The 19,894-nt window shown below is 40.2% G+C and overlaps 1 protein-coding gene across 1 annotated transcript in view; it reads left to right on the top strand.

Annotated features, from left to right (window-relative positions):
* Positions 1–1,808: 1,808 nt before the first annotated feature.
* The window catches only part of DCC (DCC netrin 1 receptor), a 1,166,696-nt gene continuing 1,148,610 nt past the window's right edge, over positions 1,809–19,894 (top strand). The window contains exon 1 of the mRNA XM_082353405.1: positions 1,809–10,196. Coding sequence (XP_082209531.1) covers positions 10,106–10,196 — 91 coding nt within the window. The 5' untranslated portion in view covers positions 1,809–10,105. The remainder of the gene's footprint in view (positions 10,197–19,894) is intronic.

Below are 19,894 nucleotides of genomic sequence, written 5' to 3'. Positions count from 1 at the left end.
TAATTCTTAAGGCCTATACCTTAGTTCATTGAATAGATGTACTGTCTTCAGGTAACCCATCTCCTATTATTATTATTTTTTAAATTGAAAACCTAAGAAAATATTGGCATCAAAAATGTTTCCATCCTTTTCAGGGAAAAGGTCAAATATCCCAAGGAAAATATTTTAAAGCATTTTTTCCTTCCGATGACAAGTTGATAGGTGAAAAAAATACTTTAAACTCTAATGCTCCATTGGCCTTTTTATTTTAAATTACTTAAAACCATGTCTAAAAAAATCACATTTTCACATTTTGTGAAATAAGCATGAAAGTACCCCACACTACTAGTTAAGATTTTTGGAGATACAGTCCATAGTTCATGATGAAAGGCAATATTGTGTGTAGAAGTTAAAGTGCCTGTGTTTTCGTATGTTAGTTAAAAAAAAATCAGTGGACAAATGTTCCTTCCTCACCCTCTGGAAGGTTAGATTTTAATGTTTTCATTGGTTTTGATGATGATGATACTATACATTTTTCAATTCTCCTTTGTCCTATAGCCGCTTAGGAGTGTAATTTCTCACCTGTTGTCTTATCTGTTACTTTTCCTGGACTTTACAGGGCCCAGCCTTTCTTTTCTGGCTTTCAGGGTCCCCTTGCCTCCTTTACCACTGCACTCAAAGAAATGAACTTGTCTCCTTCTCCTTTTTCTTAAGAGCTCTCAGTTCTGGGTACTTGAGAGAGCCCACATTGCATAAGAAGAGACACCACAGGTTTTCTCATGGATCAAGGCCAGCAGTTGGTCCTTCTGCAATACTTCACATGGTGGAAGTAGAAACAGGAAATTATTCAATTAAACCTCTGTAGCATACCACTGTAGCAACATATAGGCTATTTCTGCAGCCATTTTACCAGCCTCAGAAGGAGAATTCCCTCAGTTCGGGGGAATAGAGTTGTACCAAAGTACCAATTTTCAAGAGTATTCAACTGCAAAAATGACACTTTTCTACTTGCAAAAGAACTTGCTTTTGCTCTTTTCTGAGATGGAAAGTTCCTTTCCCATTTTGGAGATCGTTAAGGCTTTTTCCTCCATTGCCATGGGCTATCATAGAAAAAACTACCCAAGTTCCCGAAGATACCTTGTCGAAGAGATGATTGAGGTGGAGCCAGCTATGCCCTCCCTGTGGGCAGCCATCTAGGGGCTGGAGACTATTGGTCGGGAGGATGTGAAGAACATGCATCCCAGTTTGTAATGTTCAGACGTCACAGCCATTTGGAGAAGTTTGCCATAGAGCGTTTTGAGCCAACGTCTCCCAGAGCCGAGGGTGAATTCCCTCATCACTTCCCATAGCACAGCATTACCAGAACTTGTTCGGGGCACTGTCTTCTTGAGTTATTTAGCTAGGATTTTTACAATACATGAGATAGACAAAGATACAACCCATACCCAAGGAAGGCCTTGTTCTCTACAGAGAAGAAATGGTGCTCTCTAAGGAGCTGGCTGTTATGGCGGCCTTACTTCCTGGTACACAGCTGGGAGGCAGCACACCCAGCGCGGGGGGGCCTCGGTGTCCTCGGGGTAGGGCCTGCTCCAGTTTGAGCTCTTATACTTATTAACTGTGATGTTGGGCTGGCAGTTTTAACTTGCATAGTTTTCGGCTCCTTATCTGTGAATGGGAAGAGCAGTACATCACAAGGTTCTTATGAGGATTAAATGAGATAACATTTAAAGTGCCTGGACTAAAGCCTGGCACATAATAGGCATATAAGTGATGGCTGCGTGCTCCTCTTCCCATCCACACGAAATCCAGCCTCTTCCCAGAAAGGCACACATTCTCATTCCCCTGACATGACCGTAAAATGCCGTTTGTTTTGTTTCTCTATTCAGGCTATATAAAGTTTATTTGGACTTTAACCACTTGTAATAGTTTCCAAATTATTAAATATATATCAAATATTATATTATTACAGTAATACATTCTATTAATGTAAAATTAATATGGGTTAATACAATATTAAATATATAAATATATGTACTTATTGGGACTCATACTAACTTTAATTCTAAACTCAGTAGGAAGTGCCCACATTTATAGGATAAGGGAAGAAGAAGTAATTTAAAAAATAAAGAGGGAGGGCATACAACTTTGGATTAAAGCTCCCTCTGAACAGGGAACCCCCCTGGGTGTACTGTTGGGCACAGAGCAGAGTGGTACTTAACCCCCCTAGCTTGGGTATACCATTGTGTCTAATGTGGTGTCATATGACACTTGATTTTTCAATGAATGCATCATACAGTTTTTTCCTAACTAGCTTACCGTCAATTGAGATGCTCCTTTTTTTTTTTTTTTTTTTCCACTCAGTTGAAATCAAATCCCTTCTTTCCAATTCTTTATTTACGGAATTGGATTTTTTTTTTTTTTTCGGGATGGGGGGTGGAGTTGGAGTACAATCCTTTACAAATATTCTTTTTCATTTTCATTTTTTAGATGAATTTCATTGTTTTATCCTGCTGAGATCGTTTTGAATATTAAATTCATCCACAAGTATATTAGTTATTCCTTCCAGTTTTATGTCACCAGTTAATTTGTTAAGCACGTTAATATTTCTATCCCAAGTCTCAATTAAAAACATTTGCTATGGGGGCAAAGGGAAGCAGAGCCCTATGGTAAGTTACAGGAGAACAGCCTCCAAAATGGGCATGAATTAGCATTGACCAAATAATACAATACCTCGGTAATAGTTACTATGGATTTACCACACCGTATTGTTGTTTAGGTCTGATTTTAACCTAGGGATTTAACAACAACGTCATGAGTACGTGGTAAAAGCCCTCACTGAAATCCAGGTATGATTTGTCTGTGACATTTTCCAGCTGCTTCAATCTGTAATAATTTATTCTAAGTGAACCCATGTTGGGTCCTAGTGATCTTACATCCTTTCCTAAGTATTTATAGATCATATATTTAATCATCAATTGTTATCTCCTGCCTGGAACTGATTTCCAGCTCACTTTCATGTAAATCAAGGAAACTTGGCTATTTCCTCTCCTATTCTTTAAAGATTAGAAAAAGTGACCCAGCCATGTCTTTTTGCAAGTAATTTTTGCACTTTAGAAAATATCTGAAACCAGAAATTCTGGGTATTTTTAGCTCATAAGCCCTCTAGGGCTCTGTCCTTATTGGGGATTCTTCTCCTACTGTGCCCCTACTGAAATTATCTTGTCCTATCGGCTGATTTAATTTCATTTTCCAGAACTTTACACATCCATAATCTCCTCAAATCCTTTGTTTGGTTAATAGTCCCATTGGAGTCCTATTACTTCGAAGAAGTTATCTCTGACCACCTCATTTCCCCCTTCATCTAAATTACTGCAGTATTTTTTTTTTTTTTTTTTGCTATTACATGCATAAAGTTTTAAATTCTAGGCCATAAAATATGTCTAACTTCTTTGTTTAGATAGGACGTTGCTTGAAAGCAAGAACTCTTTCTTGTCCTTCCTTTTAACCACTAAGTTATCTATCCAGTGAGTGTTGAGAAAGGTTTGCTGACTAATAATAACAACAAAACCTTCTTTTCATTGTTCATATCATCACACACCTGGAGTTAGACTTCTGATGGCCTCTACCTCTGCCAGTCAAAAATTAGTTGCAAAGCTGAAACCGAATAAAACCCATACATTTCATGGTAGGAGAATGTACTTAATAAAGAGCAACTGTTTTTAATTGGTTTAGTTAGGATTCTTTATGTTATAAAAGGTAGGCATCCTCCTTAACCTGAATTAAATAATAAAAGAATTAATTGTCTCCTGTAACTGAGAAATCCAAAGTCCAGGCCAGCTTCACACAAAATAACTTATTCCAGTATCACCAAGAATTCACTTTCTTTCCAGCTTTTCCCTCTAATTTGACAGTTTCAGCTTCATTCTCATTTTCTGTATTATTTTCTATTGCTGCTCTAACAAGTCACTACACAATTAGTTTTTTTAAAACAACACACATTTCTTATCTTATGGTTCTGGAGGTCAAAATTCTGTAAATGGTCTTACACTGGTACAATTAAGGTATCCAGAGGGTTGTAATCTTCTTGGAGGTTCTTGGGGAGAATCCCTTTCTTACTTTTTCCAGCTGGGGCTACTTGCATTCCAGGCAGACCTCTATGCTGTAAGAGGATACATTTGTGTTGCTTAAGCCACTAAATTTGCCATGTGTTTGTGTGTGTGTGTGTGTGTGTGTGTGTATGTACAGTTTTACAGGGCTAAAATCAAGGTGTTGGTAGAGCTTTATTCCTTCTGCAGGATCCAGGGGAGAGTCTGGTTTTTGGCTTCTTCATCTTTCAGAGGCCACATTCCTTGGCCCATGATCCCTTCTAGTAATGGCATCACTCTGCCCTGACCACCTGCTTTCCTCATCACATCTCCTTCTCTATGATTTTATGCCTCCCTCTTCCATTTTCTCAGAACCCTTGTGATACTTTGGGTTCACTGGGATAATCCAGGATAATCTCTCCGACTCATGATCCTTAATTTTGTCACATCTGAAAACCCATTTTTCCATGTAAGGTAACATATTCACAGTGTCCAGGGATTAGGATGTGGGTATCTTTGGAGGAGAGAGGAGGGAAATTGTTCCATCTACCACAGGTTCCTCATAGGGATCTGATGGAAGTGCCAAGATTTCTCCTAAATTAGTACCTCTATTAAAGCTCATTTATATATGTATATTTTTTATTGAAGTATAGTTGATTTACAGTGTTGTGTTAGTTTCTGGCATACAGCAAAGTGTTTCAGTTATACATATATATACATATTATTTTTTATATTCTTTTCCATTATGGTTTATTACAGGATATTGAATCTAGTTCCCTGTGCTATATAGTAGGACCTTGTTGTTTATCTATTTTATCTATATATATTATATATTATGTATCTGCTAATCCCAAACTCCTAATTTATCCCTCCCCCACTCCCTTTCCCCTTTGTTAACCATAAGTTTATTTTCTATGTCTGTGAGTCTGTTTCTGTTTCATAAATAAATTCATTTGTGCCATACTTTAGATTCCATATATAAGTGATATTATCATATGATATTTGTCTTTATCTTTCTGACTTACTTCACTTAGTATGATAATCTCTAGGTCCTTCCATGTTGCTGCAAATGACATTATTTCATTCTTTTTTAATGGCTGAGTAGTATCCCATTGTGCATATATGTATCACATCTTCTTTATCCATTCATTTGTCCGTGGACATTTAGATTACTTCCATGTCTTGGCTATTGTAAATAGTGCTGCTATGAGCACTGGGGTGCATGCATCTTTTCAAATTATAGTTTTGTCTTGATATATGCCCAGGATTGGGATTTCAGGATCATATAGTAGCTCTATTTTTAGTTTTTAAAGAAATCTCCATGTTGTTCTCCAGAGTGGCTGCACTAATTTACATTCCCACCAACAGTGTAAGAGGGTTTCCTTTTCTCCACACCCTCTCCAGCATTTGTTATTTGTAGACTTTTTAATGATGGTCATTCTGACCAGTGTAAGGTGGCACCTCATTGTAGTTTTGATTTGTGTTTCTCTAACAATTTAAGCTCATATATTTTCACGATCTAGAGGGAAGAAAGGTTTCTCCTAGCAGTGCCCCCAGGAGAGACAGAGAGCTTCTCATTCCTTGAAGCCTCAGAAATGACTACTTTGCTCTGACTGGCTGATGGGCTCAGCTTTGATTTTTATCATCTTGATCAGAAAGATAGTCTCCTCTGCAAGACTAAAGGGACTCAGGATCCACTTCTTCAACTTTGTAGTTGATAATGTGGAAGAGTAGTAGCAAAATGTGGGAGTGGTTACCAAAATAAGGAAGGATGGATTCCGAGCAAAAACGAAAACAAACAAAAACCAAAATAACCAACAAATGTCAACTAAAATACATCCCTTCACCCCATGACTGTAAATTAGCCAAGGGCAATGACCATGTCTTATTGATAGTTGTATATTCTATATAGATATTACATAGCCCAAAATGTCTAATATAATAATTGGTGTTCTTAAATAAGTGACTAAATGGTGAATTATTACATTGTCATGTTCACGTGATTTGACTTGTAGTATAATCAGATTCATAGCCTAACATGTGCCATTGGACTAGATGATATTGTTTTGGCAAGTAAATTTCTAGGGCATGTTATAGAAAGTGTCTTTCAAGTCAGGTCATGATATAAGGAGAAGAATAGAAATAGTCTAAGTTCATTAATTTTCTGAAGTAAGGTAGGACAAGAAATGCAGTTCCATAATGGGGGTCCTAAAAGGAATTGCATATTTTTAATCTGACTCATCCTCTTGGGCTAATCTCAGAAAATCGGTGTTCCAGATGCCCCCCTTCCCAAACACACACATGCACACATAACTTAGGGTACATGTGTTTTGAAGAAATATAGGTACTGATTAATCTCCCTTAAGAGCACAAAAGTGTATCTGCCTACCTATGTATTTTATTACCAGATTAAACCCCAGAAGCGGACTCTCAGCACCAAATGTCATAAAGACTCTATGAAGAGGATTCATTACACTAAACTATTACCTGTGGCTCCCATTCCTCTTCTCTTACTCTTTGATCTTTTGGTTTCCTTTTTTCCTGATAAGGAGGCTAGGTTGTAAGCGGGCCTCACACCTCTGAGAGGAGCAGTAAGGAGGTGCTATATTTCCCAAGTATAAATGGCCATGCTGTGAATCAGAAAATATTGAAGCTGTTTCCAAGAAAAGGTACCAAAATCAAGCTGGAGTCATCTGTAAGAAAAAAAAGAGGGCATATTGGGCAAGTGAGTACAAGCAACTGTCAGAAGCTAGTTGTGAAACCAACTAAGTATCTAAGAGGATGAGAATTTGATGATCTTTTTAGAAGCTCATTGGTTGGTGGGCAGATGACCTCAATGACTCAGGGTACATGAGTCAAGGACCATAGCGAAGAGTAACTTAATCACTATTTGTTCTGTTAGACTGAGCAGTGTCCATTTAAAGGGATTTGAACACCTTGGACCATTTTGGGTTCCTACCCTCCCACTCTTTGTGGACATTCTTTTACTGATGAAGAGAATAGAGGACTTCATCACTCTCTCAGAAGAGATTTCAACTCTTTCCTTGTACCACACTTTGTAAACCAGTGGTTCTTTCCATCGTTTTGGCAGAGGGCATGCTTGAATTCATTTTGTGCATCTAATGAAAGCTAAATATTCCCTCCTAAGGAAAAAAGATCATGAGCACAGAAGTCAATCATTTTTCATAAAATTTCAGGTTACTCATGAAATCCCTGAAACTTGTCAGCAGGGACCTTCTAGGAAGAGTCTATGGACCCAGTTAAGGATCCTTGTTCTAGACCCTGAGCCTGTATCTCCAGTTACCTCATCCTCAGCTAAGGGAAGCTTTGAGTATTTTGAGAAATTTGGAGATCACCAAAGACTTCCATTCCATTCTAAAGGACCCATCCATCTAAATTATTTCTGGAGGTTTGATCTGGAAATCACAGGTCCTTTTTTATTTTTTTCTTTCAATCTTTCTTTGAACTTTTAATTTAAAAAATTGCAAAAGAATTGAAAAGCGGCAAGAATGCTTAATAAACTTATTCTCTTCACTTACATTCACCAATTGTTCACTTTTGTCACATTTACTTTGTGTGTGTGTATGAATGTGTGTATACATACTTTTGCTGAACAATTTTAGAGTAAATTAAAGGTATCATAAATGTCTACCCCTAAGTGTTTCAGTATGTTTATCTTCTAAAACAACAGGATGTTATTTTATATACAATGCAAATATAAAATAGAGGAATTTTAATATCTTAGAGTACTGTTATTTAATATACCACCCGTATTCAAATTTTGCCAAGTGTCTTTTTTAAACTTTTTTTTTAACATCTTTATTGGAGTATAATTGCTTTACAATGGTATGTTACTTTCTGCTATATAACAAAGTGAATCATCTATACATATACATATATCCCCATATCTCCTCCCTCTTGCGGCTCCCTCCCACCCTCCCTATCCTACCCCTCTAGGTGGTCACAAAGCACCGAACTGATCTCCCTGTGCTATTCGGCTGCTTCCCAGTAGCTATCTATTTTACATTTGGTAGTGTCTATATGTCACAGGTTCTTCTTATCTTAACTTTTTCAAGACAGAAAGGGATGGACATGGCTAATGATCTAGAAACACTGTTGTCAAGTTCTAGTATCATGGGACTTTTCCTGATGATGATTGTATCCTGTATTTTTCATGCTTTCCCCCCTTCTTTTGAATAGGTAGCCACATTTTCTCCTCTCATAAACTAATGAGTGTGAGATGGTGATAAGAAAGTTTGGGGAAGAGAGAGAAAGAGTGAATAGACAATGTAATGCAGTGGGGAATGGAGAGAACCTACAGCTGAACAGCTCCGTAAAAGACAGAACTTTTTACCAGAGTGGCATTTCTATTTTTCGTCCTTTGTGGCCAAGTTCACTCCTTTGTAAGTTCACTTATTCAGCAAAAATCTATTGACATGTGCAGTATTCCGAGTCTTTTGCTAGATCTGTGAGGGGTTCAAAGGTGAATGACATACAATCCCTCTTCTCAAAGGAGCTTGAGGTCCTGCAGTAGAGATAAGATGTGCAAGGAAAGTCAGCTTAAAGCAGTTTCCTGAAAGGGTTCCACTGTGCACCCTTCCTGAATTTCCTCCTGTGTGTCTTTGCTTCATTTCATGTCTCGGGGACTGGGGAAGTCCCTCTCTTGTACTCCCAGAGCACCTCCTCATTACACAGACCATCATATTTATTAAGATATTTTATAATTATCTATTTACGCCTCTCTCCCAGCAGATCACCAACCCCTGGAGGACAGAATCTGAGTCTTATTAAACTTCACATTTATATTTCCTGGAAGCTAACAGGGTACCTGGAGCATGGTAAATGCTTTAAAATTGGTTGAATAAAGCACTGAATCCTGTCTAGAGAAGAGAGAACACAGGTGAAATAAGACATCCTACAAAAAGAGGACCCTGGCTGTTATGTCAGGAAATAGCAGTCTGTATTTGTCCCTTGTGTTTCTGGACCTCAGTTTCCCACCTGTCCTAGAAGGAGTTGGATTAAGTGATTCTTCCAGATGAAAAATTCAGTAATGCTGAAGGCAGAGAAGGAAGGAAACACCCTACCCATCTGACCCAGCCTAAATACCCGCCTCAATTTTACAGTCAAAAATAAATTCCCTAAGATTGAGTGTCAAAAGAAATGGCAGCAAACCCCCCAGACACTTACAGTATTTGCCAGATCCATTGACAAAAGTGACTTCCCACGCTTTGCCCACAGAGGGCATCCCTGCTCATTGATATGTAGACCAGGCGAATGCAGCTGCTGGAAGCCTCCCCCGACCGCTCTTTTTTTCTTCGCCGGCATCTCTCTGCCCCCACCCCCTTTCCCGTGGAATCTTTGCCTGATCCAGTTCGTTTTCCTCCGGTCTCCACATTTTCCCTTCCAGCCCTCCACTTCTCCGGATCAATGGATAGTACGGCTCCAACTCCCAGCTCACACACCACTGGCGGACACCCCAGTAACAAGTGAGAGCGCTCCACCCCGCAGCGCCCTGCCTCTCCTCCCCAGGTCCCCCTCGGCTCTTGGAGGAAAACCAAACAGCATCCCCAGGTTTTGCGCACGGATTTTTCTCTTCAACTTTACCCAGCCTCAATCTTTTGATGCACAGCCCAACCACAGGATTGCTTTCTGTCTCCTCTTGGTCCCTCCTGGATATTCTGTTTATTGATGTTTCGCAAGCCCCGTGGAGAGCTGTTTTCCCTCCTCTTGTTCCCTCTATTTCCTTGAGTTAGTTTTCCGAGGTTTTACCGGGGCTCGAGATCTCTTGGACCGAATGGAACTTTTTGCTGCCCCTTTTTGCTGCTGATTCTGTCAGTGGACGAGGAAAAAGGCTTCGGAGGAAGAAGAGGCGCAGGGGAGGTGGAGAAAGAGGTGGAGGAAGAGGACGAGGAGGAGGAGGAGGAGGAGGAAGCCGAAGGGGCTCAGCGCGTGTGTGTGCATGTGTGCATGCGTGTGTGAGTGTATGTGTGTGAGTGTTGCGGCTGCCCAGGACCCCTGGCCCCGAAGGTGTTGGCTGAAATATGGAGAATAGTCTTGGCTGTGTTTGGGTACCCAAGCTGGCTTTTGTACTCTTCGGAGCTACCCTGCTCAGCGCACGTCTCCAAGTCACCGGTAAGAGGTTCTTTCCTTTCTTCTCTTCGCACCCGCCCCCCCCCCACCCCCCCTTTCCTTCTCCTCATCTCCTTTGGCGAGTAGTAGAATTGGGGTAGAGGGAGAAAGGGCAAGATGTTCAGCGCTCCCTCTGTCCCCCATTTCCTCACCGATGATAAAAGATGGGAAGACTTTTTTTTCCCCTGGGGGTAGAGGATGTTGGCAGCTGGGGAAAGGGGCGCCCCTTGGCTTTTTAACAAATCTGGTGCTTCTCAGATCTTTGCTTTTGCAAATACTTGCATTGGTTTGGAGAGCTGGCGGGCTGGGGCAGGGAGGAAGCAGGTGATGGGGATGTCTTGAAAGGAACTGGGTTGGATCCTTAAAGCCTCGCAAAGCTGCGGAGGAGGGGAATTGGGGCCACAGGGCCAAGTGGAGGAGGTCCTCCAGGGGGGCTTTGAGGGAGTCTGTGCGGAATGTAGATGGTGGGGCTGAGTCGTTTGTATGTGACGCATCTCTGGTTTGGATTTTTAGACTTGCTGATTGAGAATTCGAGAAAGGGACGCTAATGTGTTTTGGTACTTTGGAGGAGGGGACGGTGGGGCCGAAGGAGGCTGCAGAGTTGCCAGGAGGAAGGAGGCGTGTTTTGTTTTATTTTATTTTTTAACAGTGAATGCAGCTCTCAAGCTAAGTCTCCAGGACATTTCCAAACTCCAAATGATTGCTATTCTGAGGAACCAGCCCCCTGGCCCTGGTACTTGGCAAGCGCAGTTCCTAATTAAAAAATGGCAAAACTGTTTGGGTACTGGATTGGGTTAGAGCAGGAAAAAGAGGGGTCAGAGAGGTGCTCAGGGCTGCGGCAGTCTGCGAATATGGAGCTGGAGGTTTCGACGGCCAAAAGAATAATGATAATTTAAAAAAGAACAAAATGATTCATTATAACAGTCTACTGGTTTTGCCGGCCTCGCCACAAGTGTAGATGGACACTAGGGTATAGGGAGTGGGCCCGGCGGGGAAGAAGGGGAGAGCATTCAAATCCCTTCGGAAATGACCTTTCCCCAAATCCCAGAGAAAAGGAGCCTCTGGCAGGGGCCAGGCGTTGGGTGGGAACACCCCAACATGTGGCTTGGAAATGAACAGGGAACAGAATGTAGACCGCGTCCAAGCCCCCAGCCCCCAGCCTCTCGGGAGCCTGAGGCTCCGGCTTTCTTGTTGCTGCTAAGTGCTGCGCGGTCCAGGGTTGCGAGCGCCAGCGGAGAATGTGCCTCTCGGGTGGCTAGGGATTCAGACACTCAAGCGCGAGGCTCCCCAAATTTTTGACGTGGCCGAACAGGAGCAGGGATCTGCGCATCCACAGCGACCCGACCCTTCACCTTCCTTTGGCCTGACAGAGCGAGCGAGCACGAGCCAGCGAGAGGGGTGTGTGTGTGTGTGTGTGTGTGTGTGTGTGTGTGTGTGTGTGTGTTCCGGCGCGGTGCACGCGTATCAGCATTCGCTCCCCCAGCAGCCCGTGCTCCCTCCCTCCGTCTCAGGCTGGTCTCCTCCTCCGGGCTTCTCTCTCCCGGAGCTTTGTCCTCAGCAATTACTCCCAGAAGGTGGGCGGGGGACTATCCCTGCAGTAAAGCAGTAACGAAAGGTGTCTTTAAAAGAAGGCGCACCCTCCTTCCGCAGAGATTGACTTGTGCTCTCGGGCAGTTTGGTGGAAGGCCAAGGAGGAGAGAGGGGAAGTTCAGCGGGGCATCCTCGCTGGGTAGAAAGTCTATGGAGCGAGGCCTGAAATGCGTGGGCTGAAAATATTGCATTAGACAAGGAAGGTGTGCAGAAATGGGCAATGACCTTTTGTCAGTTACACTAAAATATTTTAAAGCCATTTCCCAACTGTCTTTGGCGAAGGGTGGGGATAAATGAATGGAGATGGGTTTCTATGTGTTTTACTAATATCTAAATTAATTAAGTATCCCCCTTCCCACTTACTTAACTTTCTTGTCTAGAAAGTTAGGACCATATATTACTTTATTTTAATTAACTCCACAACGGACAAGTCTATGATTGAAAAGGCAGACAAAAAGATACATATACAAGGGAAATGCCTGTGGATAGGCTTGTGGGTCTAAATCTTTAAGCTCCTCTATACTTCTAAATCCACTTGTGTTATTTGCAAATGTGATGTAGTTTGCGCCAGTCCCAGGAAAGTGGATGGTGCAGTTTTGAGATATTGCTAATTCAGATTACTCTGATCTTTGCTCCTTAATCTGTTTCTCCTCTTTCTCTTAGTAGCAATTTCCCCTCTTCAGGGACATGGCAGGGAATTGATGATGAGGAAAGCACAGTTCACTCTATGAGGGGACCAGTAGGAGGTGCCCTTAATAAGGCCAAGTGTCTAGTTTACCGGCAGTGAAATTCCCATTCAGCAGGATGTTTTTAAAGACTTTGTTGATTGGTGACAAAGGATTATGGAGACAAGTACAATAGCACTGGCTATTTTCCCACTTCCTAGATAAAGTCTGAAACTGCTGTAGATTTTTGTGAAATCATTAGGACATAACAAAGGGCATCCCTGGACAGTGTTGGTGTAGGATGGGGAAGTGAAGCTGGAGGAGGAGGCTAGTGGCTTTTTAGTTGGCTTTTGTAAGATGCTGTCTTCTTATATATTTGACTTGAGCAAGCAAAGGCACTATGTAGAGTCCTGGCATCTCAGAAGAGATGAAAATTTTCGATGGTAATGAATGCAATCGCAAGTATACATGTTAATTTTAATTGATTCTTCACATATATGTTTGGGTTACGTTCGATTAAAAACATCAGTGCGTGTTTATGTCGTCGGGACATGGTGAGATGAGGCTTGCTACCTCCCCTATCCACATCTTTCTCATCCCCCGCAACCAAAGCAGATCCGATGCCCCAGATCTGGCTTTGCTGTTGAGTGGAGCATGGCAGGACCTGAGGGCTCCTGGGCAGACCGGCTGTCCACTCCTCTGTGAGTGCTGCGGTATAAATCACCAGGGACCTGTCACAGCATCCATTTCCCACACAACAGCCTTGCCCTCTGAGTTATGAAGCATGTGAAACAGCCACCACATGTGTTATATGTGCATATATTAGGCTTAGTGCATTTGCTTTAATGTTCTTAAGAGCTGGGCTGGCTTGAGCTGCTCATAGGCATTTTTTTTTTTTTTTCTGGGGAGAGATTTATAACTTCCCAGTGTATATGACTTACATTTATTCTTGGGCAAGTTAGCCTTTTAGCAAACTTCCTTATTGTTTTCACTGAAGAGGAAGAGCTTTAATCCTATCTGAATTCTTCAATGAGCCCTGCTGGAAGTTTCTCCCGGAGTACAGGATATTTACAGGCTGTAGTACGATTTTCTCAGCCAATGGGGAGCTTGATGAGATTTGAGGAGGTGATTTTTAGGTGGAAGGGGATATTTTTACTTGTTTCTGGAGAGGGAAAAGATGACACTGCATCTTCCAAGGGAATTCTAGCACTCTAGTTATCCTCAAAATCATCTTTTATGAGAGGAAAGATTTCTTCCTCTCTGGCTTACATTTCTTCTTTCGTTCAATAGTTTGAAATTCTTCAAATGCATATGATTTGCTCCTAGAATGTTTCCTGCTGTATGTAGTGGGGTCATCTAGTACTATCTTTCTCCTTTGGAAACAAGCTGTATTTTCAATCTTAACTTCTCAACGAAAACACTTTTTATCTTTAGGTGATGCTTCATGTACGTAGGTAGTGCTGAATTTCTGAACAGAATATTTCTTTCCATGGAAGACTGGGCCCCGAGATTACAATTTAAAGCAAATATTCTTATACTTTTTCTTCGGAAAATTTGCCATCTGAAACTTTGCTTGTGAAATTTCTTTTTCCTCATACTTCTGCCAAACAAAGTAATTCTATGATGAAAGGATGCAGTTGTTTCTGGCATTTGCTTATATTAAAAGCCAATCATATACAAGGAAGAGAGCATTTTCACCCTCCGTGCCACCTCCCCAAATGTATGACTTCGGGGGGGGGGGAATTGAGCTAGTGCTAAATACATAAAGATGCTTCTGGAAACCAGTGTGCTATTTCACTGGTGAGTGAGCTCTTCTGGCCTGGCTATGGACCTTCCCACTTTCCAAAGATATGGCCTGTATTGCGCTCAGAAACTTGCACTGACTTAGGAACACATTGCTGTATTTTGGTATTTGTTACACAGCTACTAGCTCAAATGATCAATTTTTGATGGAGTAACCTACCTCAGATGATAATCTCTTACATGAACTGTATACGCAAATCTCGGGAAACCTTTGTTTTGCCCGAGTAAAAGGAATAATGACATAAGCCTGCCAAGGATTACTTGATTAATTAACTGAAGATAAAATGTCACTTGGTTCTGGAAACATACCGTAACCCCTAAAGTGGAGTGTTAAATACTATGCACATTTACAATTCATAAAACATAAACGTGGAATCTTCTTCTTTTTTCTCTGTTTCTTTATTTTGATACTCAAGAGGAGGATTGAAGAGTTTCGTGAATTGTCGCAACAGTTATACCTTAATGAATTGTAGCCTGGGATCTCACTAAGTCTTGATTGAAACACACTGAATTAAATATCAACATGATGCCCGATGAACTGTTCTACAGCCTGCTTGCTTCTCTCCAGCCTATCTCTACAGAATTATAGCTCTAATCTCTGAACTGTATAGCATCAACTCTGCCTCCCTTCATACAACCCAGGAAAACCTTTCTCACTGTGAATCCAAGGTCCTGATCCACAGGCAATGCATTTAACATGCTGTACTACACTTTGCAAGGTCATGGGGATTTGCCTTAAAAACAAATTTTTAAATTTTCATGAGTGTTTCTTTTTTGGGAGGTTAAACTACCTGTATATTCTAAAGACAGCTAAGTGGTACTCTTACTATAGGAGACTAACTAGTGGCCTCTCAGCCAGTATCATTGAAATTTCAGAGCTCATAGAGCATTAATGGGAGGTAGAAATGACCACCAGGGGAGGGTAGATTATGCCAACCTCAGCATGCTGCTTTTTTTTCCAGGAGGATGTTACCTGCTTGGAATAATAGAACTTTAATTTTCTTCAAAGTTACTACTTTTCAGAGATCAAAGCACTTCTTAATGGGTATTATAAAATCAGTAGCATGGCACTGACCCCAAAGCATTTAAGATATTTTCCTTCAAGACAAGACCTCAAGTAAAGCAAATGTTAAACTTGTCAATTTAAAAAAAAAAAAAAAAAAGGATGAACAGTCCAGATTACTTTCCCTGTAGGCCAATTGAAACGTGCAAGATAAAATGACATGTTACACATGCCAAGTGGGTAACAGCAAAAACTAAAATGCGGAATATTACACACCTTTATAATTGCAGCACAAAGGTAAATTACAGTGCCTTTTAGTATTCCACAGTTTGCTTCCTCCTTCAGTAGATGGTTGATTCCTTCTATTTCTCTGCTTTAGTGCTGGGCTAACACACAGAAATCTAGGTTGGCTCATTGATGATCAAAATTACTATAGTGTTTTAAAGTTCTTTGACACATGTTAGCCTGAGGTTTAAAAAACAGACCTCTTTAACTCAACTGTTAAGTAATTTTTTTTTTTTTTTGGTGGTTGAGAAATGCCTGACCTTATCAATGGTACAGTTTAGAAATACATAATAATGTGTATGATTGAATATATTTCTTCTTTTTCATTATTGATGGTGATTTGCCAATGGTTATACTAGTACATGTTGCTTTTTTATAAATAGTTTGAAACAACCATATTATTCACAGCTTTCATTTCTTGGGGGAATAGTTCAACCAGAAAACATATAAATCATTCCATATTTATTGATCATATTTTTAAAGTTTATTGTTATGACATGACCTGGGTGAGGAAATTTCTCTTCTTTCCTAAATTCCATGAGCCCAGTGCCTATAACCTACTTCTTATTTTTGTGAGGTACTTTAGCTTAATTTCACACATCCAAATTCTCTGACTTCTTGCTTGTTCAGCCATTTCACGGTTTCAAGAGAGGAAGGCCCTTTATACTACTTGTGATTATTTTGAGCGATTTAACGGGTACGCATTGCAATTTGGAGATTTTGCTCTTGTCTTTTGCTTATCCGTTAAAGACTAGTTCTTGCCAGAAGGCTACTTTTGGGCATACCTAGGACAAAAATGTTCCACTGAATTAACTGAATCTTTATGATACAATCTAATGAAAATACCAACCCGTTAGTGTATCTTGACCTGATAAGAGAGCTTATCAATACCAATATTACTCTGGTATCTTAAATGTTCTTAAATTGGCTTTAACATTTTTATAAGAGAATAAACAAATTAAATGGTTAATATAAATGTTATTTACTCTAGTTAGTGTTCTTAGTACTGAAGTTCCTTGTTAAACACCAATATTCCCTGATTTTACTAATTTTTTAAGCCTTTAAAAATGTTTATCCACTCCCTTAGCTGCATTTTAAGTATGTAGAACATAATTTAACCTGTCCTTAAGAAGCCCTAGGCATTACTGTGGCTCACTTATTATATTATCTGATCTTATAGGGATGATTTCTGAAGATATTGCCTCATGGAGGACTGTTTATTTCCCATTAAATGGCCACAGTCTATTGCTTTGTTTTCCTAAGACTTTTATTACTGATTTGTAGAATGTGATTTATCTACTTGTTTGTATCCAGCTGGAAGTTCCCCCTGTCGTAAGACTTCTTCAGAGAAGTTTTTCTCTTTTCTACTTCTGATTTGCTGAGAAATAGGTAACTGTGTTTTGTTGAGATGTGTCTAAAGTAAAAGAGGAGATTCTAAATCAAGTCCTGAGTCCTCACTAGCTAATTGGTTTTCACTAATGGGTTTGTAGCATTTCTGAAATCCGCTATTACTTTGGATGCCACTTTTCTTTATGTTTTTCCTTGTTAAATGAGGGTGTGGACTAGACAACTTCTAGTTATATTACTATTTTCAACATATGATTTATTTAAGTTATGAGCATACTATATATATAGTGTTGGGTATAATTAATAATAATAACATTGATCACAATAATAATTTTAATGAAACAGATAACCCATGTACCCACCCGCAGTTTTCTTAATTTTGTATTAATTAGTCCCTTGCCTTTTTATAGTTTTGCTACATATGCTTGAATCTTTAACATATGATTTTGCTTTGCCTGTACTTGACCATATAAAATAAATATAATGTGTGTATTCTTCTCTGATATGTAATTTTGCTAAACCTTAAATATTTGAGATTCATCTGTGAGAATGCATATGGCTGCACTTCAATCACTTTCTCTGCTGTATAATATTCCATGATACTAATTAACCACACTTAATCAATCTACCATTGCTGAACTTCTGGGAAGTCAGTATTTTGCTATTGCCAATAATACTGCTATGAACATTCTTATCCATGTTCTGTGGAACAAATTTGCCACCATGTCTAGAGTGCATGTCTAGGGATGGAGTTGCTGAGTCATAGAAAGGGCATCTTTACTTTTAGGGGACAATGACAAGTTGCATTGAACTTTGCATTGACACTCCCACCAGGAGCAAAGGACAATCTTCTCTGTTCCATGTCTCCACCAGTACTTGGTATTGTCATATGTTTAATTTGCCCTCATCTGCTGGATGTGGATTAGCATCTCACTGTGGTTTTAATTTGCATTTCCCTGATTGCTAATAAGGTTGAACATTTTTTCCCATAAATTTATTGGCCATTTGTGATTTCAGCAAGGTACGTCTATGATTCTGTTTTTCCAACTGAGCAGCCATTTGCTTTGTGGCGTCAATACTATTACTGTTAGTAGTTATTGCGTTTTTCCTACTAAGCAACGTTTGCTTTTAGGTTTAGATGTGGTTGGTCATCTAACTTTTAGGAAGTTATTGCCTGATACTGTATCATGCTTACTTTAGCCCAGACTTTCCCTAAACAGCTTTCCAGAATGAACACTTATTTTAGACTGGAAGAGAGATCCTTAGTCACTGTCGGATTGTTGATTACCTAGAGTAACTCTTGCCATGTCAGTATCCTGCTTTATCCTATTTATTATGTCTATGCAGCATGTCACTTACAGGGAAGCTGGATCCTGAGGTGCCAGGCTTAATTTGAGGAACCTTATAAATCCCCTGAATATGACAGAAGTCAAAGATGACTAAATCACAGAATTATAATGCTGGATACCAAGTATGAGTTAAAATCCTAATCTGGCACTTGAACTTGGGTATGTTTCCAATATGGTATAGTACACAGGCCCAGGATCATTGTTACATATATGACTGTGGGTTTCAAAAAAAACCCATGCTTGCACAAGGGCATACGCACACCTCCCAGTTTTGGGGGGGCGTCCCTAATTGTTTCACCCCTTCCCACGGGACAGACTAATGAGGGGCCCTGGATGGAATAAAGCCTTGGCTATGCTAGCAGTGGCTTCTCTGGGGTGTTGCCTCTGTGCCGACTCATTAGAGATGTGAGCCAAGGCTGAGACATTTAAGCAAACCCCTTGCGCCCGGAGTCCTCAATCCATTGTTCCCACATCTTTGCTCAGCCGCTTGGGATCCCGGAAGAATATAAATTAGAGAGAAAATCTGCAAAGCTTTCCTTTTCATGTCTAATGTCTGGGCAGAGCTGTTCCCTGCAGGACAGTTTCTAGTTATTTTCCCTCCTGGTTTGAGATGTCTCCAGGGATGGTTTGTTCACTGTTTCCCTTGAAACTTTTCAGCAGCATATCAGTTCTTGCTGTTAAAATTTCATCTTACAATTCATCTTAGATAGTCCTGTTCTAAATATTCCTCCTGTCACTCCTGTCACCCAGCTCCTGGTTCCTGTTTGCCCTCCTCAGTGGCACTCTGTGTCTTCTGTGCTGAAGCCTGTTAGATAATTTTAGCCATAAATCATTCTTGCCTCCCCCCTGAGTCCTCACTTAACCAGACTGTAAATATTTAGTTCATTTAATCTTTCTTCATACCTCTCCAGAAGCTTAATCATGTTTATTTTTCTTACCTGAACTCCCTCTAGTTTGTTTATATCTTTCTGGTAATCAAGTGCCCCAAATTTAATGTGCTCTTCTAAGTAAGCTCTCCCAAGTCATATATTAGGAAATACAGATTTAGCATAGCGTTTACCTTATTGTACAGTCATTCACGGACACACATTTTGTCTCTCAAATTTTAAGTCCTCATTTTTCAGGTAGGACTATCAATGCCTGACAAAATCATTGAGGTATTATAAGGAACAAATAAGATGAAGACTTTTATTCAAGATAATAGTTACTAAACATTTACTGTGGGTTACAAAGAATTAAATGAAAGGCTTAAATGTGTCTCTGCCCTCCAAGAGTTTATCACTAAGAGAAGGTGACAGGCACAGACATAACTAAACGGGTTACAAGGCAGAACAAAGTACTCATTAAGAGAAGAAGCACAAACTAAGCAGGGTAGACTCTGAAAAATATCAACTACCATGTTTGTGCATTATATCATTAATATATTAATGCTAGCCAGATGGGGTGACAGAGCCAATTCATTCATCCTTGTATCCATAGATTCATTGACCAAAAAGAAAAACAAAAAGAAAGGAGTGTAAAAAGTTGTCAATCATGTTTAAACCAAGCTCACGTTTGGCAAGAATGAGGATATGGAGTTTTATGTGGCAGATCTGGCAGCCTATTGCTATACATACATCCCCAGACCTCCATGACCCTTTCTTTCCTTATTTATTGAGT

This window comes from Balaenoptera borealis (assembly GCF_965194805.1).
Source record: "Balaenoptera borealis genome assembly, chromosome: 14".
Classification (NCBI taxonomy): Eukaryota; Metazoa; Chordata; class Mammalia; order Artiodactyla; family Balaenopteridae; genus Balaenoptera; species Balaenoptera borealis.
The sequence above is the reverse complement of the archived record's forward strand: the minus strand, read 5'-3'. Positions and strand labels throughout refer to the sequence as shown.